Source organism: Panicum virgatum, chromosome 3K, assembly GCF_016808335.1.
Source record: "Panicum virgatum strain AP13 chromosome 3K, P.virgatum_v5, whole genome shotgun sequence".
NCBI classification, from domain to species: domain Eukaryota; kingdom Viridiplantae; phylum Streptophyta; class Magnoliopsida; order Poales; family Poaceae; genus Panicum; species Panicum virgatum.
In genome coordinates, this window is record NC_053138.1 from 17,585,042 (window position 1) to 17,609,778 (window position 24,737).

Consider the following 24,737-nt stretch of genomic DNA (forward strand, 5'->3'; position numbering starts at 1 on the left):
AAGTCCATGTTCGTAGGTGGGGAGGAGAGAAGGAATCTTGTCTTGGCCAAGACGAAGACGGTGAGCCGTGCGCGTCAAACGCTTTTGACACGGTCGCGGCGCATGCGAAGGTCGTGTTCGTCCGGGACAGGAATGACCGGGTTTCTGCTCCCCCTCCGTCGGCGAGGAGGCAACTGCTCACCGATCAAACGTGAGCGTCAGGTCACTGGTCAGTGCTCACACGGCAGGATCAATGAATTAGGCCCATCTGTGGTTCCGAGGAAATTGGGCCCATCTGAGCCCGCTGCAGGATCAAGAAAAGCTCTTCGGGCTGCGGCGGTCACATTTGTAAGCTTGAAATTGAATATTGAATCGACCAAAATTTCTACACAACTCCTGTACGGCAATTAGAATTCAGAATTAGATTTGCGGTTTGCTACTTCATCTGGCTTAAAATTTCAACCACTTCCAGTTAGCATAGGATTGGGCCTCGTTGTTGAAAGGAACAGCATCGTTGCAGTTGCAGGAGTCTTCTGCCTCAGCCGGTCGCGGGGGCTCTGCAATTTGCTCCCGGTATCTTCGCGCCATCTCTTCAGCCTCAGAAAACACCTTCTGCCGCCAGAATAGTTGAAAATGTGAGCACTCCGATGAACATGCAACTGAAAATGGTAATCATTCCACTTCAAAAGAAAATAGCGTGTCACATGGTCTCACCTCTTTGTTAGTGATAAACAGTCCAGGTTCCCTCTCGAGATCCTTTGTGCTGCATAAAGCCAAACACATGTAGTCATGCATAACCGAAACTCACCGAGCAGCAGATGACTGTTACCATAACAAATCTTACAATGCATTAGAGCAGCAGTATGCTCCACAGTCACTGCAAGTTATGTCATACCTGAGGGCAATTCTTTCTGGAGATGCCGATTTAATGACAAGAGCTTTCACTGTCTCGCCCACTTTTAGCACATCAGCGACAGATCTCAGCTGACCATTTGTAATGTTCGACATGTGAAGTAAGCCACTGCAAAACATTACAAACTTATGAGATGCAAAATGATTCATGGTTCAAGTATCAGAAGAAGGTCTGTTGTCAGTTTTGAACTTTTGATATGGCAAAGACACATCTTACTATTACTAATTGGAGGCTCCTTTTGAAGCCTCCAGGTGATGCCATCTAGGATCCTAGGTGCACAGTCTAAAGAAAATAGAGAAATTCTACAAATTCTCACAAAATTCGGAAACATCTGGCCATCAATTTGACAACTAGATCATAATAGCCATTGGATCAGATATCTTTTTCTAATAAATTATCCACGTTTGCCATTATGAAAATAAAGTAAAGTAACCCCCTACACATGTATCTAAATTACCCACCTTTGTCATTATAAAAAATAATCTAAAGTAACCCCTAATCTTCATATAAATTACCCACTTATGCCATTATAAAATAATATCAAATAACCCGTTAAATTTTTGTATATACTATCCAATGATATCATAATAAAAAATTGAAACAAACCCCAAATCTGAATCAAAATTATATTATTATAATAAAATCTTAAAGCACATCAATATAAATTCTAAATTATTATTTCTATCATTATTATTATATTATTTATGTTATTATTTATATAAAAATACTAACCATAATGTGTGTGTCACCATATATTCATGTATAAGAGAAGAGATAAGAATACTAATTTTTATGTTGTCCACATATCTCAAACAAAGTGTTCAATTAAATACATATCAAACATATATGGAGGTATGATGCAAAATGCGAAAAAATTGTTAGTAACTAAATCTATCACATTTATTACAATTACATAATGATAAATATGTATCTTTGTAATATTGGATTAGAATATTTAATTGATTAAAGAGAGCCTGAGATAGAAAATTATTAGATATCTCTAATTAGTCCGCGCGGGAGCACGGGTTGATAGACTAGTGAATAGCAAATTACAACTAAAAATGACTGAAATTAATAAGAACTTATTGAAAACACAGGATCATGGAAAGATGGTGCCTGTATAATAAGGGAATGGACTCTTAGCTGAATCACAGCACCATTGCTCTGAATCTAAGTCAAAGATTGACATAGGAGAGATCCCTTGCTAGTGTTCCTTGACGGAAACAGGTGTAGGTACAAATGTTTATTGGAGCAGTTGGGAAGAGCACCGATCATTTTTGCAATTGTTAGAAGGAGCTAGCTCAGCCATCTAGGCATATCTTATCTTGAGATACGTAATGAAAGGCATCAATGTGAAGGCAGATTAGCAAATCTCATTTTAACAGTCATGGCTCTGTTCAAATAATCCAGTCCAAGAACGCTGCAAGAAAGTAGGATGCGTATAATGTGGTCGATGTATTGCATTGAGCCCCTTGGACGGTATATATAGGAGTACATGGCTTAGAGGGCAAGTAGTCTCTCCTAGAGATAAGGAAGGTTATCCTGGGATTACAATCAATCCTAAACTAACCATATCCAAAACAGCGCGGCGAAGCAGGACCAGGCGGGGCGCCGCAGCCCGACGACGACGACGACAGCAGGCAGCGAGGTCAGGCCGCCACCCTAGCGGGTACAGCGGCGGCCGCAGGCGGCGCAGCTGGACCGGCCAGGGAGGGGCGGCGTGCGGCCGCCGGACGCGCTCTACTGGTGCAGCGGCATGGCGCCCCCCGATCTCCGCAGCCGGTGGGGAGGGCGCTGGAGGAGTAGATGGGGGCACATTGCCAGATGCGCTGGCAGGGACGACGAGGATAGCGGTGCTTGCGGCGGATCCTGGCGACGACCGGCGAGGTGAGTCCCTTTGCTGCTGGTTGACGACGACGGCGGCGCGGATCAGAGGGATCCGCGGCGCATCCTAGGAGGGCGCTGCCCCCGGCGGAGATCGATCTCCCCGAGGGCGGCGCGACGGCAGCGGAAGCAGCGGCGGCTAGGTTAGGATCTAAAACCTATGCGTCTGATGCCATGCAAGAAAGTAGGATGCATATAATGTGGTCGGTGTATTGCATTGAGCTCCTTGGGCGGTATATATAGGAGTGCATGGCTTGGAGGGCAAGTAGCCTCTCCTAGAGATAAGGAAGGTTATCCTGGGATTACAATCAATCCTAAACTAACTATATCCGGAGTTGCCTAATATACTCTAACAAACGCTACTTGCATTATGTAAACTTCTCATATATAGATATACAGTTGAAATCAAATGCTGATTAAAGGAAAAAGTACTGCTAGAAATGAAATTTCAGTGGTACTGAATGAAATAATGTAACGGTTAGGAAAGAGTATGAAATCATTCTGAAAATTTATTTAGGTCGAGCAAAACAGGAAGAATATCTGTAAAAACATAGGTTAGGGTCTTGAGATGTTACCCTCTGTTAGTCTCGCCAATCCTAATTTGCGCACCATATGAAAATAACTTGCGGACTGTCCCTTGCAAGAGCGTCCCTTCTTTAAGGTATGTCACCGCCTAAACAAGTAAGCAGTTTTTTTAAGGCAAAGACTGAGAGGAATTCATGAATTCACTCATAAATTAGAGTGTGACAATTGACAAAAGTATTGCCAAATGACAAAGGTACTTTGGAGAGCACTCTGGAAACAACTGTATCAAAAGGTAAACAAGCAGAACTGTTTCTTGCATAAACATTGCTTAAAGCAACCAGATAAGTTGTTAAAACAAGTATACAACAAATACCTACTTCAAACAAATACAGCAAAAGAAAAAGAGTAAGACAAAGTATTAAAGTATGTGGTCTATGCTTCATAACAGGTAGCAGAGGTAAATTTAGGTAACTTACCCATGCTTCTTTTTCACTAATTATCAATTCGTTATTCGCTTCGTCAATCCTTGTAATGCAGACGTGCACTTCTTGACCAACCTGTGTATGCAAATAAATAAATAAATAATAATAACTACTCATGTATCAAATTCAAGCCCAGAAGGTGAATTTGAAACCATCAACCGTGCTGATACCACGTGTGGAACAGCATACAGCCAGACAAGACTCAGGTTTGTCTATATGAGATGCAAAAAAATATATTACGGAATACAAATGATGCAGCACTTACTTTATTCTTTAGATCTGTGAAATTTCTTGGTCTAGTCATCATCTCAGGCTTAGGGAGGAATGCCCGAAGGCCCTGAGAAGGGAAATGCACTTCAGCCATAAATTACAAAAGTGAACTAAGTGTTGTATGGAGTAGTACCGTAAACTCTTACATCGATTCTAGACAGCAAGCCACCAGCATTCCACCCATAAATTTTGACCTTGATGGGTACATCTAGCTGTTTTATCTGGACATCATTAATACAAACAAGATCCAACTTTCTCATAGAGCACTTGCATAGCTAATAAGGCCAATCCCAATGGAGGTTTCATGAGAATTTCATGCACATTAAATAGGATGTCATGTCACAATTTTAGATGATGTGACACTAGTTTAATGAGGAGAGAGATGAAATGAGTTTCATCTAGATGAAACCATGTATACATGGTTACTAACACTTGATGAGTGGGATGAGAGCCAAACATGAACCAATGCATTGTAGGGTGAGTTTCATCTATAGTTTCATTTGTGTTTTGGTGATGTGACACTCTTGGAAACAACAAAATGAAACTACCCATTGGGATTAGCCTAAGACAACTGTCTTGTCACCAAAACAGGTCATGATGAAAGATAAATACTTGCATAGAAAACGTTTTGAGGTCAAGTCTAATGGCTTTGAATGTAGATGGTGCCATTTCTTTTTCTACAGCACAATTTAACACCAAATACTTTTGATTAACACCATCCTAAGAACCTAAGGTAGAATTTGGTTTCAACTATATATCAGCTATCCACCATGTTCTAACATCTCGAGGTCTGAGAACAGGAAATTAGTTTAGCAGGTTTGTAGGTGGTACCAGCAAGATGGTAAACTGATCATGAGTTCCAGACCTACTCCTCATATGTAGCAGTTGGTTTGAGCTTTGAACCAGTTTCTATTCGATCATGTTTCACATCTACTTGACAGTGCATAAAACCCCAACAAATAATGAACAACCAAATTATCTGTAAGAGACCACTCTCGAGGATTTGCCGGCTCAGTCTTCGAAGATGCTCATAGGAGTAGGGTTTGCGTACGTGTGTTCATAGAGGTGTGAGTGTGCGTGCGTTGTGAGTGTTAGTTGTTCGGTGTAATCTAAAAAAAGAAAGGATCGGCATAGAGGACCTGCCTCACTCTGTGCCACGCGACGCGCCGGAACAGCCTGCGTGCGGACAGCAGCGGCCGCCCACCAAGTGTTCGACCGAGGACTTCAGCGAACACGATCGTGCCAACGCCCATCACTGCCGCGCGTTTCTCCTTCCCATTCCTGCCGCTCGTCAATTCCCCACCCTCCTCTCCGGCGCCGACCTGCCTGACCACGACGCCCACCCTCCCTTCCGTGGCGAACTCGGCCGCACGCTCCGACCCGGTGTCGCACGCCAGGTACCCGAACTCCTCTCCGGGCACCGGCACCGCCTCCTTCGTCAGCATCAACGCCGGCTCGCCACCGGCGCCGATGTCGACGTCTAGCGTCCTCCCGTCGTTTCGGACCACGACGCCGGCGACGAGGTCCCCTGGCTTGGGGTCGTAGTACCTGACCCCACGCCCGCCGGCGGACACTCCACCATAGGTCCTCGCCGCGTCGCTCTCCGCGCGCCCTCCTGCGGCCGCCTCTGCTCCCGCGTCGGGGTCAGTGCTCTTCACCTGGAAGAACTTGAGGAAAGGCGCGAGCGCTTCCTCCGTGGACAGCACCGGGACGGGCTCGGGCTCCTCCTCGGCATCCTCCGCGGCGGAGGGGGACGGCTTCTCGAGGAGGTGGAGCTCGTCGCCTCCACCCCCGCCTCCGCCGCCGTCGGCTGAGGAATAGGACGAGGCGTGGACTTGGAGCGGTAATGGGGCGGCTGCTCGTCGGGAGCAGAGCAGGTGTCTCGGGGCGGGGGTCTTGTGGTGCTTGGCTTGGCGTCTTCGAGCTCGAGGTGAGATGGACACGGCAAGGAGGAGGGAGAGGAGGGAGGGGGGCGGCATGGCGAAGCGGCCGGGCGGGCGGGCGAGCGAACGGCTAGCTCGTGGGCGGCCGTCGCGCGGTTTTATCTCATCCCCTCGCCGCGCCCATTGCTATTGTCGGCACTTGGCGCGGCCTCGAAGGACATGGATATTTCCGTTCCGTCGGTTTCTCTCGTTCGCTACTGACGGCCCCCCAAATGGTGAGATCTTTGATGGGCCCATCAGAAGAAGGCCAGGATAGATCAAACCTTTTTCGTTTATACATTCTTTTGCAAACAAAACGTTTTATTTATTTCTCCTATGACTATATAAATATACTTCCTCCGTCCCAAAAAAATGTAAATCTCGTTTTTCGAAAAGTCAAACAATTTCAACTTTGTCCGAATTTATACAATATAGTACTAATATATGTATTACAACATAAGTATCTTTAGATTAATCATGTAATATATTTCTATACTACATCAATTTGAAAGCACAAATGTTAATAATTTTTTGTATAAATTTTGTCAAAATTAAAAGTATTTGATTTTTTGGGAAGCGAGATTTACATTTTTTTTGGGACGGAGAGAGTATCTTGTTTATCTAGTCCTCGATAGAAATGTGATCAACCATGATTTTTTTTTTGAAATAAACAACCATGATTTTCAATGAGATGGAAAATGTCCATGCCAAATCGCCAGTTGCTTAAACTTTACCCATATTTTGTTCTTCCCTGACTTCCCTTAGTTCAGACATATACAAATCCTACGCATACTTCTTGGAATTACGGAAATGCAATTACCCCTTTTTATTTCAAAAAAAAATTGAGACGAACACAATTGTTGAAAGAACCGTACCACACCCAACGTCACTGACATGCGGGACCCAGCAGCAGGGCACCCGCGTCTAGGTCGAGGACCCCCGCAGGGCGCAGGCACGAATCCTTCGCATTCGCATCCCCTAGTGGCGGAAGGAAGGGAGCCGAGCGAGCAGGCCAGCGAGGAGGAGCCCAAGGTTGCTAGGGCCGGAGGCGGATGGGGTTCATGCTGCGGGTGAGGCTGGCCTCCTTCTTCGCCGGGGCGGCGGCCGCGGCGGCGGGCGGGAGCTACTTCCTCTACAAGGACTACAGGCTCGCCCACGACTCCATGGCCCTCAAGGTATGCCCGCGCACCCCTTTCTGCTCGGATCTTAGATTATTGCGCGCGTGTCGCTCTTGGTGCCCTCGGCGATGGTGGTTAGTAGTGCTTGAAGCGCATCAACATGTTGCGTGCGGGAATGGGGATCAGGGGTAAACCCTTGTTGTGATTGAGTGCCCAACCCAACATGTCTTATGCGTCTTGGTTGATGACTCAGTGAGCGTTCATATGGTTCTTTTGCCGAGAATGCTAGTTTTGATTGCTTGATGCAAGGTTGCGGATAGCTTTTCTATCTAGATCATTTGCTCTTGTGAGCTTGTCATATTAGTGGAAATGGGGTAGACGTAATTGATTCGTTGAGATATCAAATGCTTGGATGTAGGGCCTGGACTGTATTGTTTCCTGACTATTTGGTGGTATGTGCGGGATTGCCATGGACCTGACACTTTCAATTGAAGTCGTTCCTGTATTAATTTGTTTGATTTACATTCTGTACAATATCGAAAAAATGCAACTAGCATTGCCTATGTGAAATCCATGGTTGCAGTTTCAGCACTGCAAGATATGATGTAGAATGTCAAATTGAAGTTATTTTCTTGTCTGTTCCTTACTCAATGTCTCAGTTTCTGTTAAATCATGTCTTGTTATGCACTATGCTGGGAGATTGGAACATATTGCTCATACCTGTAATTGCTTCTGGAAGTGTCTATGGACGTGTTCAAATATCCAAATAGGAGTATTATCTGGTTCTTTACCATTAGATTCTGGATCTGGATGAACGAACATGTTTTGGTACAGAACTATTTTACAACCACAGTCCTTATTGAATTATATGTTCATTTTTTTACTCAAAATAATGTGTTTGCAATCCCTTGCAGACACAGGATGTTCATGTATTAGTGTTCTAACAAAGTGGCACTGTGGAAGTGATTGTGAATTTTAAGCTAGCATTTACATTAAAATTCAATTGTGTGGCAGAATTTGAGTAAATCCAAACTGGTTTCCTACGTGTGTCTTGAGCATATGTATAGACGTAGGCATTGGCATTCACCAATGCAGTGTATTTTGGTTTTTGTTTTATGACTTTGATCCATATGTTCCTGTATGTATTTTGCAAAATATGTAGTGTTTTTTTCCCTTTAGAGTGAACATAATACAGAAGTATGAATTTTTGTGAACTTCCGAACGTACCCTGTTTCTGAGTCTCAAAACCTGATTCATTCATGACAATTTGATAACTTAAAGAAATAAATGGAGTTATGCAGAGAAAACTGGGAAATTTTTGAACCAGATACATTCAGTAAGCATCAACAAAAAATGTTTTAACTCATAAAAATGAGTAGATTGTGCAGAGAAGACCAGGGAAATTGTTCAACTATGTGCGATTAGAGGAACCTGTCATATGGTCTTATAGTTTTGAACAAGCAGTGGCAGTTACCTTGACATTACGGGTGAGGTTTCTATATCTGTACTCTGTAGCTCAAAAGCTTCTCCAGCCGCACATTTTTTCTGCACGTGTGAAATTCCTCTCTGCCGAAGGCTTAAATTCACAGAAACTGTTTACCTTTTCACATCGCATCAGTCTCCCAGGCTGATCAAGCTTTGTTGTAGCTGTAATATTAAGTTCTCTATAGCTATATTTCATATCCTGTTCTAGCAGCAAAACTTTCTGCCTTTGTTAAATTCCTCTCTGTATTGCATGACTTTGGCTGTGTTGAAGGAAAGCATCTGACCTTTACAATTGATATCCTCAGGTAAAAGGTCTCCAAGACTCTACCAACGCTCGCTACAAAGCCCTTGAAAAACGACTTGCAGCTTTGGAAAGTCAGCAGAGCACTGGGGATGCTCCGGATGCATCTGATTAGGAGATCTCTCTGATTAGTGTGTTCACTATGAGGCTTGAGCGCGGATGATTTACGTCTGTTTTCTTTACCCGGTTATCTTCTCCTTTGAAAGCAAGAGGCCTGACTGACAACAAAATAATCTAGGATGCTTCTTTTGTACCGCAATTGTCTGAGGCTGAGGTTCTTCCCCTACATTCTGTTTGTGTTTCATGTCAGATGCACATGAACATCAGAACTCTGATTGCTCAGGCATACAGAACGTGCACCAAATGGGCGTAAACCCAACACCAATTTGAGATGGATGGATTTTGCTGCATCATCTCACTGTGTCCCATTTTTTTTTCTGATATATGCACGTTGCATCACAATGAGCACATGTACTGCGTTGTGTCATTTATGGTTTGCTTGGCCTACATTAAGCGCCGGTTTGCTTGTTTTTGAACCCAAAATTGGAGCGGCCTGTTTACCTGAACACAGCAGGGAGGTTGTTGCCTTGTTGGATCGGTTTCACAAGAGCGCCATCATGTATCTGGTTGGTGCCGGCTGGTGATGAGTAAGTGAAAAAGTTCAGGTTCTGTCACAATGATAAAAATGTGGTTCACATGAGGCAGGCTGCTCTAATCTAAGTACTCCATTCGTTTCAAATTATTAGTCGTTTTGACTTTTCTAGATTCAGTCTTTGCTATGCATCTAGACATAATATATATGTAGATGCATTGCAAAGCCTATAAATTTAAAAACTCAAAATGACCAATAATTTGGAATGGGGGAGTAGCAATGTAGCATCATGTTAAATGCATCATTACAAATGCCATAATCAGTTCTGCACCATCTTCAAACTCAGCAACATCATCATTAACTGAGCACATCATGGCAAGCAAGTGGCAAGCGAAAATATTTCAACCATGCCAGGAGTAATCTTAGCTGCAAGGCATGGACCTGGCTGAAGGAAAGCCAAAATGTATCTTTCACTTCTTATTTTCTACTACGCTGTAGCGTATCCTGTTGAATTTGGCCGGCGACATAACATTTTAGGTCCAAATCCTCGAATCTCTAGGATGGACACCCTGAGCCTTGGATGGAAAGGCCGCGCTGGCCTCAAGGCATTAGCCGACGGCGGATACGAAACAATGGACATGGTATCTGTCGCGTCGCGTGATCTGTTCCTTTCATGCTTTCACGTGCTGCTTGACTACCTCCTTCAGTCATCTTTCTATATATATGGCGTCTTGGAGAGCAAAAAAGAACTTTAAAGCTAGCCAAACTAGCTGTCGGAAACGTCATTTAAATTTGACTGGATGGAGTAGTTAGATGCAGCAGAGTCTTCCGCTGAAAGCAGCAGCGGATTTAACTTGGAATCACGATTGAAAAAAAATGTGGTTTACCATGTATGACGGGCAATAAGGTGATAACACATTTTGGGAGTAGGTACGCCCGTACGCGGCGGCTTTTCTTCAAGGTCCATGTTTTTTTTGCGAGGACTTCAAGGTCCATGTTATTATTACTTTTTTATCATATTAAAATAACAGAGCTGATGCTATTGTCATCTTAGATCAGTCTCCATGGAGGTTTCATAAAAAAAATCATGACATTAAATTCTATATCACATCATTAATTTTACTGACATGACAATGAGAGAGGAGGGAGTTTTACGGAACTAGAGAAAAGAAGTTTCATCCCTATAGAACTCAGCCGATACAATTATCTATAGCTCTCAATTTTGATATAACTGTATCATAAAACTGCGCACTGAGAGTGTCTTTAAAATGCATGAGATTAACAAAGCATTATGCAAGAACGCCATGACAGTGATTATATATTCTTACCATGCCTTTATTATAGCATCTGCAAATATAAGATGGCGTAATTAAACTAGTTTTGGACCGAGCCGATTGCGTGGTAGGCTGGTAGCCGTCGTCATATAGTGCACCAGCCCCCACCTCCTCCTCCAGACCTCATCGTCAATAACCAGTCGAGCTAGCTTTGCTCATAAAAGGGGGCCACTGCGGTCTTCTCGATCACGCGTCCTCTTCCTCTCCCCCTCTCGTTGTCGCGGCCATTGCTCCAACCTCGCCAAGATCGCCCAGAGGCAGCTACCATGGCAGCTCCGCCAGGTTCCCCGCGGACGCCGCGCATGGCCGGCCACGAAGGTTTCTTCTTGCCCCTCTTCTCTTCTCTTCTCTTCCGATCATTTTCATATGTGCGGAAGCTGTTCTCAGTGCGTGGTTTCGATCCGTTTACTCAAGCTTGCTGATCTTGTCTGAAGCAAAACGAGAGGAGACAACAATAAAATTGGCATGAAAGATGTTTGATTTGCAAGTAGATTAGCATGAACGTGGATGCCATTCAGTGTTTGGTTTGTTTCATTTAGTTTAACCCTAGCACACGTCGAATGCACATTATTCTACAGACACCTGCTCGATTAAAGTTCTGGGAGGCTTGTCGCCCTGCAGAGGCGGATCTCCCCATGCGGCACGGTGGGGCAGCTGCCCCACCTACCGCCGGAGCAACGCCACAAGGACCCTTGTCTTCCTCCCTTCTGGCATGGAGGCGAGCCGGCAAGCAATGAAGCGGTGCCACAGCAGCGTCCGTCGTCTTGAACTCAGCGTGACGAGAGCAGAGCATGCAAGTGGAAAAATCACCATGATGACCCGACCTTCCATCGTCCTGTCATCGGCTCCCCCCGACCTCCCGTTCACATCTGCATCTCCGGCCTCCGCACTTCCGCAGTCTGCCGCCAGCCGCAGGCTCAGGCTGCCTCCGCTGGAGCGTGGTCGCGTGGAGCTGGAGCCACCCTGGCCAGAGGCGCCCCGGCCGACCGGCCCTAAGCTGCGCGGCACCGGCCCAAGCGCAGGTGGGAGGCTGCTTTGAAGGAGGAATTGGTGGGATGGGGAAGGTTGGTCGCAGCGATGCCGGCGAGCCGATGACTGGCACTGACCGCCGCCATAGCGCTTCGCCTTCGCGCTCTAGCCCGCCGCGCCGCCGCCCATTACCAGTGTGCGTCGTGCCACGCCGCCGCCCACTACCGCAGTGCTCTGCCACCGCGCTCCCGCGCCGCCACCCACCATCGATGCACGCCATAGGCAAGCTTCCGGTGACGCGAGGTCGACCGACGAGGCGGCGACCTTGCCTTTCCTTTCTGCCCCAGCTAGAATTTTGGGCGAGCTCCGCCACTGTCGCCCTGTATGCTAATGCAATCTACTTTGCCTCGCAGATAGTCAAACGAAGGCTGCATCGTACAGGCTTAGAAGGCAGAATTCGGAGATCCTTCGTGCTCAGTACATTGACGTTAGAGAGCTCAGGTATAGCAATACCCAGGTCCTGTGTTTTGTTCGTTGGGTCCAGTTATATGTCTCTGACAGTATTTCTTCCCTCCGTAGTTCTTCAGCAAATGGTACACCTGCATCTCAACTAGGATACAGTGATTATAATTTGGAGTGATGCTACTACGCTGAAACAAACAAATAAAGCATGCTACTCGTAAGTTGGAGTGATGTTCTTTCATCTAAACTGATCTTTTAATATACAGGGTGTGTGCAGGAACATGGAATGTTGGAACCAAATGTCCACCCAGTGACTTGGATATTCAAGAATGGTTGGATATACATGACCCGGCTGATATTTATGTTCTTGGGTAATTTTTCGCCCAAAAACCTTTCGTTTCAGGTGGCAGGTGGGCCAACACCAGGAATTAAGTTCTAAAGAAAAAAAATTGTGTGAACCTTTCTTTTTCATATATTGCTCAAAATAATGGATGGTATGTGGCACATGTTTGCACCAGATGAGCCAAAATCTGGCATACTGGTTTTAATCTTGGGAAACTACTAAAACTGTTTGGGAAACAGGAACTGGGAGAAGTGGGAACTTGTTAACTATGCAATTCGGACTTGAGTTCCTTAAATAATGAATTAGCAGTGCTTTTGCTGTTTTTCAAAAAGGAAAATTTGTTAACTATATATATTCGAAACAGGAACTGGGAACTTGTTATGTTTTAAATTATTTAGCAATCGCATGCAGCTTGATAAGTATATTAAAGGTGAAAGGTATCTAAATAAGCAAGCTCTCCATGAGATGATGCAGTATTATTGCTGCAACTTAATAATAGAGTTCCATTTACCATGAAATCCACTGTCTATTTTCAGATTTCAAGAAATTATTTCACTAGGTGTCGGGTATATGATCGGTACTGAAGACAATCATCCAGTTGCAGTATGGGAGCATACTATCCATGAAACTTTGAATAAGAAGCGCCCAGATAAATCAGAGTTTAAATGCCATAGTGACTCTCCTCCATCAGCAAGGTTTATTCCACCAGATTGTGTTATTGCAATGGATAATGAATTGCCGTACAGTGCAAAATTATCTACTTCAGCTCGCTGTCTTCAGGTGTTGGATTTAGCCTGTGATGTTAATATTGTTAATAGAGTTCAAAGGAAAAGGCTGCAGTATGTACGGTTAATAAGCAGGCAAATGGTAGGACTATTTCTTTCAGTATGGGTTCGGAGAAGACTGCAGAAGAACATTCAGAATTTGAGAGTATCAATTGTAGATGTAGGTAACAAGGCAAGTGACAACTCTGATGTCTGTTTTATTACTCATGCTCATGCAGCTCTATATTTCAACTATATCATACTTGGGAACTTAGCGAGTTGCCTGTCAAATTACATGGTGCTTACACTGTTTAGAATCAACGATTTCAAATATTTCTCCTGAGAACTCGAGTTTAGAAAATGCATGTTTTCGTTCTAACATACTTTAAAGAATAGTGAAGGACAGTTAGACCTTTTACTAAAAGAGATAACTTATCATTTTATTATGTCCTTAAGTGTTAATAAGTAGCTGCTTACCAGTGTAATCATCATGATGGCTATTCTTCAGGGATCAATATCAGTCAGCATGTCTATACATGAGACTCATTTTTGCTTTGTATGTTGGCACCTGACCGCTGGTGAAAACATTGGAGATGAACTAAAGAGAAATGCAAATGCTGAGAAAATCCTTAGAAAAACAGTGTTTAGCCCAATTGGTAGAGTAGGCGTGCCCCAAAGAATACATGACCACGAGTAAGTGAGTTAATCCCAGTCTTGTTACATTGCGCTATGATCTAATATTGCACTGACTCAGCCATTTCCGTGATTTTCATTCATATGCGCCCTTAAAAGTTTCAGAAGGATTATTTTGTTAGGGGATCTCAACTATCGCCTCAACTTATCGTACGAAACGACACACGAACTTATCTCCAAACAGGACTGGGATGGATTGTTTGAGAAGGATCAGGTAATTTTCATGTCCTTGTACATTCATTACTTCCACAGAATTTCCAGCTCATGCTTCTTCTGTGACAGCTGAAAAGAGAACTAGGGAAAGGATGCACATTTGACGGTTGGATTGAAGGGTCTATCAGCTTTGCCCCAACATATAAACATGAGTTTAATTCAGAAAAATATGCAAGTGATGCTTCTGAATCTGGGAGAACACCTGCATGGTATGCTCTCCCGTCTGAGCTCCACCTTATGCTTTTGCATAAGATCATTCCAGATATCATAATTGTGGATATGTGTACAACAATAAGCATATTAACATTATCACCTCCTTGTGTAGGTGTGACCGCATTCTCTCATATGGGAAGGGAACCAAGCTACTTTCCTGCACGAGGGCGGAGCTTACGCTTTCTGATCACCGCCCTGTGACCGCATTCTACATAACAGAGGTTGAAGTTTTCATCCATAGAAAGTTTCAAAGAGCTCTAAAATTCACAAATGCAGAGGTTGAGGATAACCTATTGAACTGTGAGGCAGGCAATTTCCTAGCTCAAATTCCAACCACTGAGCTTTGAGACAGGCAATGCAATGACAATGTTGGATCGTCTAAGGAGGTTCCATTGCATGACATATCCATTAGCCTGTTTATCACTTCACAGGTTCACATATCCATTTATAATCTTTGCTATTATTTGACCAAGAACATCATGCAATGTGCTTTTATAAGGGGAGTGGTTTAATCTAAAAAATCATAAGGGGAGCAGTGACCATGAAACCATGATTATCGACCCTTGTCATTTTATCAAACCATAGCATCCTTTTGTAGTATGATGTCATTGGTTCGACCAAATAGTCATGAAAGATTGACCGAAGTCATTCGCCGGGTCCTTTATTTACTGTATATTGTTTCTCTATCTTCTATATTCTTTGTGAAATTGTACCGAAATCCCCAACTATTTGAGTTCAGTACTTTATAGCAAATCTATTTTTTTTAAGGAGAGAGAATCTATCCATTATATGTTGAGAAAATTCTCATATGTTCCATTGTCTTAAGATACTTCTTAGCAAAATATTACCTCAGTAGTTTATCAGTCAGATCAAACGAACCTCACAATAGTTTATCAGTCAGATCAAACGAACTCATTCTCTTCAATTCCTGAACATTCAACTACACCAAGAGTAAACGCCAAGCAAACAAATTTATCAGGATTACAAAAAAGAACTTAATAGAAAACTGAACCCAAAAGCATTGGCTGTAGGAAATTCAGAGCTTCAGACAGAAACTCAAGTTCTTAATATTCGATGCCAAAACCCTTCCCAGTACGCAGCATTTTCGCTCAGATCAAAAGCCTTGTCGCTGTACCCATACGTATTCAGAATAAAGGGAGAGAATCCACCTAGAAGATTTAGTGAACACAGCTTCAAGCATAGGGGAAAGGTGTAGGCAATCAAATGAGGAAACAATTTTCCAGGACAAACATCTCTCTTTGAGGACTGAGGACGCACAAATTTGCAGCCAAAGGGGAAAGAAATAAAAAACGAAAACAATGAAGAAAGAAAGAAAGAAAGAAAGAAAGAAAGAAAGGTATAGAAATGTTACAGAAACAACCACAAAATGTTCCAAATGTTAAGTATGAGCAATCAACAATTTGATCATCCCTCCAGGGTTAACGTATCCGACCGCTAACCGGTAACCGCCGGCCACCGGTTCCGGTTTACCGGACCGGTTTGGCCGGTTACCGGTAGAAACCGGTCAAATTCAAATTTGAATTCAAAAAACTCAGTTCAACCGGTTCGTACCGGTATACCGGTCGGTTAGACCGGTTTACCGGTCGGTTTGACCGGTTTACCGGCCGGTTTGACCAGTTTGAATTCAAATCCAAATTTAAAATCGCATGTGTAACCGTTTTGGACCGGTATACCGGCCGGTTAGACCGGTTTACCGGCCGGTTTGACCAGCCGGTTAGACCGGTTTATCAAGTGGGCCTTAATGGGCCGTCTCATTTTTTTCTTTTTCTTTTTTCTTTTAACTTTAAATGCTTGAAAAGTATGTTAAACAAATGAATTTTGGAGAAAATTTGACACCATTAGATTCGTTGCACCTTGAAGTATTTTTAGGAATTTTTTGGGATTTTTTTCATTTTTTTGAATTCAAATTTAAATTTTGATTTTGGACCGGTTTCATACCGGACCGAACCGGAACCGGAGGACCGGTTTGACCGGTAACCGGTCAAACCGGACCGGTTACCGACGGTTCGGTTAACCCTGCATCCCTCAGAATGCCAGATCTCAACAGTGCATATGGAGATATTGGTTCCTTCAACCTCCCATCAGAGTGATAAGGAAGGAGCACCAACTGGATGAGTGCTCAGACTACTAAAATGCTCATCACCGGGACATAAGAAAATTGCATGGCCAACATAGAGGGAAAACATTCTGAAGGAAGCATGATGGGGTGCATGTATTCATAACAAGCCATACTATCGCACAAGTCCGTTGGAGATAAAATATTCTAGAGATAGAAATTGTTCCAGAACAAATAAAATGCTCCAAGAAAGATAAAAATATTCTACAAATAGAAATTGTTCTAGAACAAATAAAAATGTTCTAAGATAAGATAAAATATCTAGAAATAGAAATTGTTCCGGAACAAATAAAAATGTTCCAAGATAAGATAAAAATATCTAGAGATAGAAATTGTTCCGGAATAAATAAAAATATTAAGAAAAAAATATCATCTAAACATAATCAAGTGCGATAGTATGGCTTTTTAGTCACACGTGCTATGAATAGACGCACCCAGCAATCTCAAAGTATCAGTTTTCTGATAACTTGTCATGTTTGAAAATGGAGAGTTTCCAATATAGTAGGCAGTAGTGATAGTAGGTCAGGGAGAGATGGTCCAACATGGCTAGTTGCTTATGTAGCAACAGATGTAATTTATTAGAATTAGAACTTTTGCTGCAAGAGCGAATTAAGTCACCAAAACATCAACAGCTTTTCTCATGTAGTCATGCGTGTGCATAATAAGAGCAGAGCAAAACCATCCATATAGCATCAAGCCATTAAGATTTTTTTTTTGAGGTCAAATACTACCATCAAAAGAAGAAAAATGTACAAGATCAAATGAGGTTCTTGTTTGCCACATCAATGTCATGTAAGCATCCATTATTTTTTATGACGACAGTTGGCTGATGTCAAACAATAATACCTAGTTGGCCCAGTCCAACTAAAACCTGCTACTACCACCGACCTGATGCCGCTCTATCTTGAAGCAACATATCTCTCTCCTCTTTCATCTTATTTGCAATCTCAATTACCTTTGGGTTATAGAAACGGTCCAATACATACTTCTTTTCCTCTGCTTGTATTTCTTTGATGGCACTTGGGTATGGGTCTGGCGGCGGTTCCTTCCCTTCACTGCGGGCAATTTCTTTCAGTTCCTTGTATGCTTTCTTCTTTGCTTTCTTTTCTTTGCGATACTCAAACTGGAAAAAAGGATGATAGTGATCGAATAAAACTGACAGTGTTTAAACTTGTACATTTCTATAACTTGCAAGTTAAGGATTTGATAAAATTAATAAAAGGACATCTTCAGAATAGGATTCTTACATCTGCTACAGCCATCGCATAATCTTCACTGACTCCTTGCTCTTTCAACTCCAAGACACGCCATGCAAAAACTCGTGCTGGTGGCGGATCAAATCCGCTTATCCTGAAATGATCGGATATGTATTAAAATTTGTGTTCAAAACGAGACAAATTTAGATAAGAGCACCATTTGCATGTGCAGAGGAAATAGATAAACAATAGAACATTTTGCCCTTCCCTTCAAAATTTGCAGTCTTAAATACATGTATACTATTTCAACTGTACAGTGCTGAAGTGGTAAATTTTTACAAGGAAATCACAAAGCACACGATAAGGAACTTACTTGATTGCATCGTGGTAGAGCGAATCTGGATGCTTTTTGAAGAACTTTTTAACGTACACATCCTCTGGCATCTCAATCTTCTTGATCTTTCCATCCACACGAGGAAATGTCACTGGAGGTGCCCTAATCAACAAGTCTCGTATTTCAATTAACCAGCAAGCAATATGGCAAACAAAAGAAAGGCATAGCAGTTTGAAAAAAATAACAGCAAAGCATGCATAGATCCAGCACACCCCTAGTTTACTGTTTACAAACATCTAGGCTCACAATGTTACACAATTGAACCTCACTAAAATTTTTTTTGCAAACCATTTGACAACAAAAACGATATAAGCATCAGGAGATACACAGATCCCAGTTATATGCAATACCATGGCGTTCAGGGTGATTGATGCGATAGTAATTAGAAATCAAACCTTGTTTCAGCACAGAATCATGCCATTTTACAACATCTCACTTCATGAATCCACGGATGAGCAACAAAATGAACCATCTATGATGTCATGTAGAGCTTTTCTCGACATAATCAGCGGGGTGCATCATAGTTTACATGTGGATCTGATCCCAACCGCAGCGCCAAAGGTAGGATAATGGAGAAATGCAGGCGTAGATGCACAGACACAGCTAGGGACACGGAGATGCGGGGGTGGGGTAGGAGTCTAGGAGAGCACTGACTCTTCCATGGCCTTGAGCCATGTGGGGGCGGGCTTGGCGAGGCCCTTCACCAGCTTCCGCGTCTTGGTCAGCAAGTCACCCCGCATGTACGACATCTCCCTCCTCCCGTGGGCGGCGGCGGCAGGCGGGAGGCGCGGAGAGCGGCGGGCGGCGGGCGGCGGCGCCCTCGGGAAAGCCGGGGCGCGGGCAGTCGCGGGGGCGGACGGCGGCGGTAGGGGAGAGACCGAGAGTGGGCGATTGGGGAGTTGGGCTGAGTGAGAGCTGAGCAGCTTGGCTAGGGTTAATTGCTGGGCTATTTGTCAACAAGTCTGGGGTCAATTGGGCTGAATTCTATTCCGACTACCCTTCTAGGAGCCCACGCGGATTGTCAACTAAAATGCAGCGATGGAGTTCTTCCTCCACAATTTCTCTCCTCCGCAGCACAAGAGTTGTTGTAGAATCAGAGGAGCTCGTCGGCCTTAAGGGAAGCGGTTGCAGCGATTTTCGTTTACTAGGTTCGTGCCCGTGCGATGCAACGATCGCACGGGCAAAACAATTAGCAACCCAACCAATCACAGGTAGCAAAATATTTATCAGATGTTACCAAAGTACTATAATTAAAGAAAAGAAATAAAAATCAAATCATCATTTGAATCTTCAAGAAAGCAATCTAAGTCATGGTTTGCACATTTTCACTGAACCTAAAACTATAATAATACACAAGGACAAATAATTATCTATAATAGGTTACAAATCCAATGCCTCAGCATGGTCAATTTTTCATCACGATTATATACATATAAGCCCAAACTTTCATCACTGAATCCAAAACTATAAAATTGTACATAAGTCCAATACATGCATGAAGTACAAACCTACACAGACGAAATCGATAATACTATTGTTGCTTGAATATATACATAAAATTTGAGTTTGTAGAAAATGGCGTCATGGTTTTTCTTGAAAATCTAATAGTAAACATCAAACTCCTAGAGAGGCCACTATAGTAAAAATAGCTGGTATTAGAATGGATACTATCATTATCAAATTTGTGGTGCTGGTATGATGAGTTTCTATGGAGCCAATCAGTACTGCCATTAGTGTCTATGTTTTCCTTGTTTAACATGACATCGCCACCAGCAAATTGTGTGTGAACACCATAGTACCAGGGACGGGTAGGTGCAATTCAGCGGAGCGCAGCTTGTGGCAGTGAACTATTCATTTTGACTGGTCACAGCGAAAACATGAGTTTCATATACAAATCTATTTAGAGCGATCAATCATATATTTCACAAGGATGCAAGTTGAAGCGGACTTCATTAGTTACCTCCATTTGTGGTGTTATGAAGGTCTCCAAATGGAATGTGATCACTGTTCTTTTTCATCAGATCCGTACAATCTGTCCTTGAATGTGCTAACCTGGTAATAATAGAACATTAACCAATCAAACCATTGTCATATTAGCAAGTTTGTTGACACTGAACACGATCTAGTAATTAAGCAATAGACCATAGACCACTTCTCTGAAATTCAGCCTTCAGCATTGCCTTTCAATTATTTGATCTGCATCTTAGTATAAGAAGGAATTGTCTAAAAGATAAAATGCATAGGACACTACCAGAATAGAATATACTACCACCATGAAAAGCTAGACTCAAAGTAAAAATGATGGCAAGATATAGGATGGCAAGATACACAGTATAGCAGATAAATGTAAACAAATCACTTGAAAAACTCTCCCAAACTGAATTTAAATTATCCAATCATTTACATCAAATAAAATAACCTTCATCCTACCTGCCATAATGAATTCAACTGAAACAACAGGAGAAGCTAAATAAACAGAAACACTAAGGTTTCAGTTTTAGGGGAAAAAAAGATACGGCACCTATGCTACAATGAAGCTAACAGAAATATTTCATAGTGCAAAACATGCATATGCGATGGCAAGACAAGCAGTAGAGCAGATCACATGAAAACTCTGTCGAACTCAATTTCAACTATCCATCCATTTGCATCAAAATCACACTGAAATGCTGCCTGACAAATAAAATTCAACTGAAACACTAACTTATCAGTCTGCAGAAATAAGTCTTGCTAGCATATCTAATTAATTCAACAATTTGTTGATCCTAATTAATCCACCCCTAATCCAGATATTATTCACTAAACACAAACACCTGATGAGATTAACCACTAACTATACAAAACCTAACAACTGACGAGACTTTCTGATAATACACTCAGCATTATGACACCTGATGCTAATATGTACTTACTAACTGTAGATCGCTGAATGTGTTGCTTGCTAGTTCACAACATGGGCTAACATGTACTGCTTGATATTTGATAATTCTGAATGTGTTCCATATAAACAATGATGGATCAATCAGGGAGTAGGGAGCAGGAAGGACTGTTTTGAGAGTTGTAAATCTAGGTCTAGCATTTGAGCTAACCCGCCTTCTATCAATCTTGCACCGCTCAAGCCATGAACCGGCAAGGTGATCACCACGACCAAGAGGATGAAATGGGATCAGATCACTAACAAAGATAGAACAGAAGGCTAGGAAGTCGCTCGCAGACACGAGACGACCAAAGAAACAAAGGGAGAACAACAATCCAGGGATGGCATAAATAGATTGAATCAGATCAGATGGCTTACCTAGACCACCATGAGGAAGGAGACGTAGGGCAGGCAAGTGGCACCACCAATCGATTCCAATCTCGTTGATGATAGCGGCATACGGCACTGCATGTGAGGAAGGGCTGGGCGAGGGCGACGGGGTGAGGAGGGATCGGTGTTTCGTTAAGGAAGGGATCGGCGTCGCGAGGGGAACCGGCCGATGGCCGGGCGCGAGTGGCAGGGCGTCGGGCGTGATGGTGCGTGTGCGAGGGGTAGGGGGAGGGCGACGGGAGCGGCCGGGGGCTGGAGCGACGCGGCGACCGGCCGGAGCGGCCGGAGGGTGCAGAGACGCGGAGGCGGCGGTAGTGCCGTGTGCCTGTGTGCGGGGTGAGAGCAGGCGGCAGGACCATCGTGGGCGGGGCCTCGGTACCGAAGGAGAAATTAGTGGATTGATTCAATCGCTGGCCTTTGATGCGGAGGATTTGGAAACGGACGGTGCAAATCAGCCCGCGGATGGACGACAGTGGAGGGGGCGACGTACGAAGGGCTGGGACGAGGAAGGAAAAAAAAAAGTGACCCTTACTCAGTAGAGATAAAAGTTGGTGGTTATCCGTGTGCTATTAAAAAGTTGCGAGACACCTGTGCGCCATCGCACAATTGGAGGGCGGCCTCAATGAATTCACGCTCATTCACCGAGGGGCACCACCGGAGGTTGCCGCGGACTCTCGCCACCGGCAGGATAGAGCTAGGGTTTTAGCCAGAGGGGTTTGGTTTGGTTCGATAACTGTTTTTTCTTTCTTTCTTTTTGTGAGAGATCTGCGACGCAGGTGGTAATCGCCCAGGTAAGGAGCCCAGGATTGTTGGCTGGGTCGTAGCTACGTGAGGATAAACCAATCAAAACACATTCTTTTTGGTAAAAGCTAACTCGTGTGGGTCGTGCTCGCGGATTTTTTTATTTTTATATTAGTTTTTATACATTTTTTCAAAAATAAATGCCTCAATATTTATTTTTTTGCAAAACTAGCCTCTAGCCGCCAGTTCATCCGGCGGCACGGCCCATACAACTTACCGCCAGTTCATCCGGCGGTAACCCCTTCGGCGGATGAACTGGCGGTAGGTCTTATCGCCATGCTACAGGCAACTATAGGTGTGCTGTAGCAGTTATGTACAATAACATATTGCTGGTTGAACCAGCGATAGCCATTTAAACTGGCTATTCCTTGGATATTTAAATAAAAAATAATAATTGTTACTATATTGAACTGGAAAATATATTTCATGTCTATTATTTGATTGGAGTGATTTAAATAACATGTGAGGCATATTTTACAAATATATTTTTGGATTGAGTCGATTAAATTTTGATGGAATCAAAATAGTATTTAAAAATTAGATTTGATGAAAAATAAATCTGAGATTTAATAATTAGGATAAATATTGAGGATAAAAATATATGGGGTTTGGAAATCAATATTAAGTTTTAATAATACATATAAATATAGTGACAGACAAGCTGAGTGTAGCCGAGCCCTTTACTAGATGAGTTGACTGAATTTATTGCATCTTCTACACTACTAGTATGTTGTTTTCACAATGCTGGATGATGCACGGTTTTATTACAAACGAGAACAACCTTCAGAACCACAATGCGTACACATACAAAGCATAAGAGCCAGAAGAGGCCTTGCTCCGAAAGGAACATGACTTATTCAGACAACAGGAGTGACCCGAACAAAACGGTCCACTACAATATCCATCATTCATAGTCACTACCTTTTCCATGTCCTGCCCGTTCTTCTTTCTCACGCTCGAACTTGCGTACATCATCATCCACCTTCTTCAACCACGCCACATTGCTGATCATGGGGACGGATGGAGGTGTCAATCCACTCATGGAATGACAAAACCGAGTCATCGTCTCATAAATACCGCGCTTTCATAAACAAGAAACCAAACAATAGACCACTAGTCGGGTAAGTCTTGCTGAGTATTAGTTGCTTAGGGCTTCGTTGCAAAAATTAATTTCAAGCCCCGCAGATGTAGACTTCTACCCTTGCTACGCCAAGTTCATCTACCTTGACTCGGATGGTTGGGAGGTGGCTGGATCAGGCGCTTAGGCCTTGGAGTTTACCGGATTGCACACTCGTGGGCAGAGGATGTAATCTGTGTCACCGTGCTTTGTGTATCATAGTTGTCGGTAACTCGGGTTTGGAATAAAGTTGAACTTGTAAATTATTTATGTATTTCAACTCAGTTTGTAAAACTTAATATATTGCACTTTGTATTGTGGTTGTATTTTAAAGTATTTGACATGTTGTACCATCTGTGCTCACCTTCCATCGGACTACTGGTGTTGTTTCGATCGGGGCGTGGGCTGAGAATAGAGTGTCAAAATAAGTCGTTAAACTAATGCGCCTGATGTGTTCAAATGATGGCCATTGCGCTTAATTAGAATTTTAATTAGGCGGTTCCGTCACAATCACGCTGGAGATGAACTAAAACCGTGGGAAAGTTTATTCTCTGAATGTTTTTAAGGACGATCGCCACTATTTAACCCGTCAAAGGGGGAAGACAGGGTTTCATTCGGAGATGGAGGAACACAAAGAGGTAAAGATACTAGCTTTTAAGAATTACTGATTCTGGCTTGCCCAAGAGGTCAGATACTGATAAAGGTTATGGATAGTGAATAACTACTTTGGAAGGCAAATAGATCACGAATAGTGTCGGTACCCCAGGACTGGAGTACCCCCTCTTGCTGTGTCTAGGTAAGAGTCTCGTAGTTATCCTTAACTACGCCCTGACGGCCGAGCAGCCGGACCCCTGTGGTCCGGAGCCCTACTCTCCCGGCAAACGGCCCCGGGCCCGTTCCCTGCTTGGGGAGGGTCCGGTGACGCCACGTGTCCAAGAAGGAGGTAGTCCTCAGCCAAAACAGCTGGGGGCCCTGGACCTCCCACGGAGCCCCGAACCTTCTAGGGAGTACCGGACCCCCGCCGGGTCCCGGACCCCCATATACTATCCAGACCCCTCAGCGGAGTGGAACCGACACCCGCCTGGGGCTGGTCCGGAGCCGCCACGTGTCCGCAGGTGCGGGCACACGCGCGGTGCCGCGTGGCTTCCACTGGAAGACTCGCCTACCTACCGCATTCAATGCGGTAGGCGGAAGTGCGCCCTGCCACAGCAGAGCCCGAGGCGGCTTTTGCCAGGTTGCACTGTTGGTCGCGTGTTACCAAGGCGCACAGTGCAGTCGCTGGCACCGTCCACGCCGCGTATATCAGTCTACTATGCCAGTTGG

At 43.6% G+C, this 24,737-nt stretch overlaps 4 protein-coding genes and 1 long non-coding RNA gene across 8 annotated transcripts; 2 read left to right on the forward strand and 3 right to left on the reverse strand.

The window, feature by feature from the left end:
* Positions 1-311: 311 nt before the first annotated feature.
* LOC120698002 (protein PIGMENT DEFECTIVE 338, chloroplastic-like) lies at positions 312-6,073 on the reverse strand. 3 transcript variants are annotated; one of them, XM_039981428.1, is made up of 8 exons: positions 5,193-6,073; positions 4,200-4,274; positions 4,049-4,120; positions 3,778-3,858; positions 3,352-3,449; positions 875-1,000; positions 694-742; positions 312-588 (listed from the first exon to the last, which is right to left on the reverse strand). In XM_039981428.1, the coding sequence occupies exons 1-8, from the start codon at positions 6,030-6,032 to the stop codon at positions 430-432; spliced, it is 1,500 nt and encodes a 499-aa protein (XP_039837362.1). In that variant the 5' UTR covers positions 6,033-6,073; the 3' UTR covers positions 312-429. The 3 variants fall into 3 exon arrangements, with proteins under 3 accessions (XP_039837362.1, XP_039837363.1, XP_039837361.1); XM_039981429.1 differs by having other exon boundaries at positions 312-591; positions 4,200-4,265; positions 5,193-6,072; XM_039981427.1 differs by having other exon boundaries at positions 312-591; positions 5,193-6,072.
* Positions 6,074-6,899: 826 nt separating this feature from the next.
* LOC120698003 lies at positions 6,900-9,292 on the forward strand. Its single transcript, XM_039981430.1, has 2 exons — positions 6,900-7,150; positions 8,884-9,292. Exons 1-2 carry the CDS (start codon positions 7,028-7,030, stop codon positions 8,992-8,994), a joined length of 234 nt encoding a protein of 77 aa, XP_039837364.1. The 5' UTR covers positions 6,900-7,027; the 3' UTR covers positions 8,995-9,292.
* A 1,647-nt stretch (positions 9,293-10,939) lies between these two features.
* LOC120698005 (type IV inositol polyphosphate 5-phosphatase 3-like) lies at positions 10,940-15,229 on the forward strand. Of its 2 annotated transcripts, none has more exons than XM_039981431.1 (8): positions 10,940-11,123; positions 12,188-12,275; positions 12,503-12,607; positions 13,116-13,536; positions 13,852-14,036; positions 14,136-14,250; positions 14,319-14,458; positions 14,575-15,229. In XM_039981431.1, exons 1-8 carry the CDS (start codon positions 11,072-11,074, stop codon positions 14,807-14,809), a joined length of 1,341 nt encoding a protein of 446 aa, XP_039837365.1. In that variant the 5' UTR covers positions 10,940-11,071; the 3' UTR covers positions 14,810-15,229. The 2 variants fall into 2 exon arrangements, with proteins under 2 accessions (XP_039837365.1, XP_039837366.1); XM_039981432.1 differs by having other exon boundaries at positions 14,142-14,250.
* Positions 15,230-17,254: 2,025 nt separating this feature from the next.
* On the reverse strand, positions 17,255-19,110 carry LOC120698006. The gene is made up of 4 exons (XM_039981433.1): positions 18,844-19,110; positions 18,169-18,291; positions 17,847-17,949; positions 17,255-17,722 (listed from the first exon to the last, which is right to left on the reverse strand). The coding sequence occupies exons 1-4, from the start codon at positions 18,936-18,938 to the stop codon at positions 17,477-17,479; spliced, it is 567 nt and encodes a 188-aa protein (XP_039837367.1). The 5' UTR covers positions 18,939-19,110; the 3' UTR covers positions 17,255-17,476.
* Positions 19,111-19,554: 444 nt separating this feature from the next.
* LOC120701273 lies at positions 19,555-21,842 on the reverse strand. The gene is made up of 3 exons (XR_005686023.1): positions 21,485-21,842; positions 20,150-20,241; positions 19,555-20,049 (listed from the first exon to the last, which is right to left on the reverse strand). It is a non-coding gene; the product is annotated as an uncharacterized LOC120701273 (long non-coding RNA).
* Positions 21,843-24,737: the final 2,895 nt, after the last annotated feature.

Bases quoted from the DNA above. Each gene is read 5' to 3' on its own strand.
- LOC120698002 (XM_039981427.1), bottom strand. From the start codon at position 6,032: ATGCCGCCCCCCTCCCTCCTCTCCCTCCTCCTTGCCGTGTCCATCTCA. The intron at 3,450-3,777 runs GTAAGTTACCTA...TTACTTGTTTAG, and splicing joins TTAGTGAAAAAGAAGCATGG to GCGGTGACATACCTTAAAGA. The intron at 743-874 runs GTATGACATAAC...GGCTTTATGCAG, and splicing joins CCAGAAAGAATTGCCCTCAG to CACAAAGGATCTCGAGAGGG.
- LOC120698003 (XM_039981430.1), top strand. From the start codon at position 7,028: ATGGGGTTCATGCTGCGGGTGAGGCTGGCCTCCTTCTTCGCCGGGGCG. The intron at 7,151-8,883 runs GTATGCCCGCGC...TGATATCCTCAG, and splicing joins ACGACTCCATGGCCCTCAAG to GTAAAAGGTCTCCAAGACTC.
- LOC120698005 (XM_039981431.1), top strand. From the start codon at position 11,072: ATGGCAGCTCCGCCAGGTTCCCCGCGGACGCCGCGCATGGCCGGCCAC. The intron at 13,537-13,851 runs GCAAGTGACAAC...GCTATTCTTCAG, and splicing joins TTGTAGATGTAGGTAACAAG to GGATCAATATCAGTCAGCAT. The intron at 14,037-14,135 runs GTAAGTGAGTTA...CGCCCTTAAAAG, and splicing joins CAAAGAATACATGACCACGA to TTTCAGAAGGATTATTTTGT.
- LOC120698006 (XM_039981433.1), bottom strand. From the start codon at position 18,938: ATGTCGTACATGCGGGGTGACTTGCTGACCAAGACGCGGAAGCTGGTG. The intron at 18,292-18,843 runs GTCAGTGCTCTC...CTTGTTGATTAG, and splicing joins TGGCTCAAGGCCATGGAAGA to GGCACCTCCAGTGACATTTC. The intron at 17,950-18,168 runs GTAAGTTCCTTA...CGATCATTTCAG, and splicing joins CTCTACCACGATGCAATCAA to GATAAGCGGATTTGATCCGC.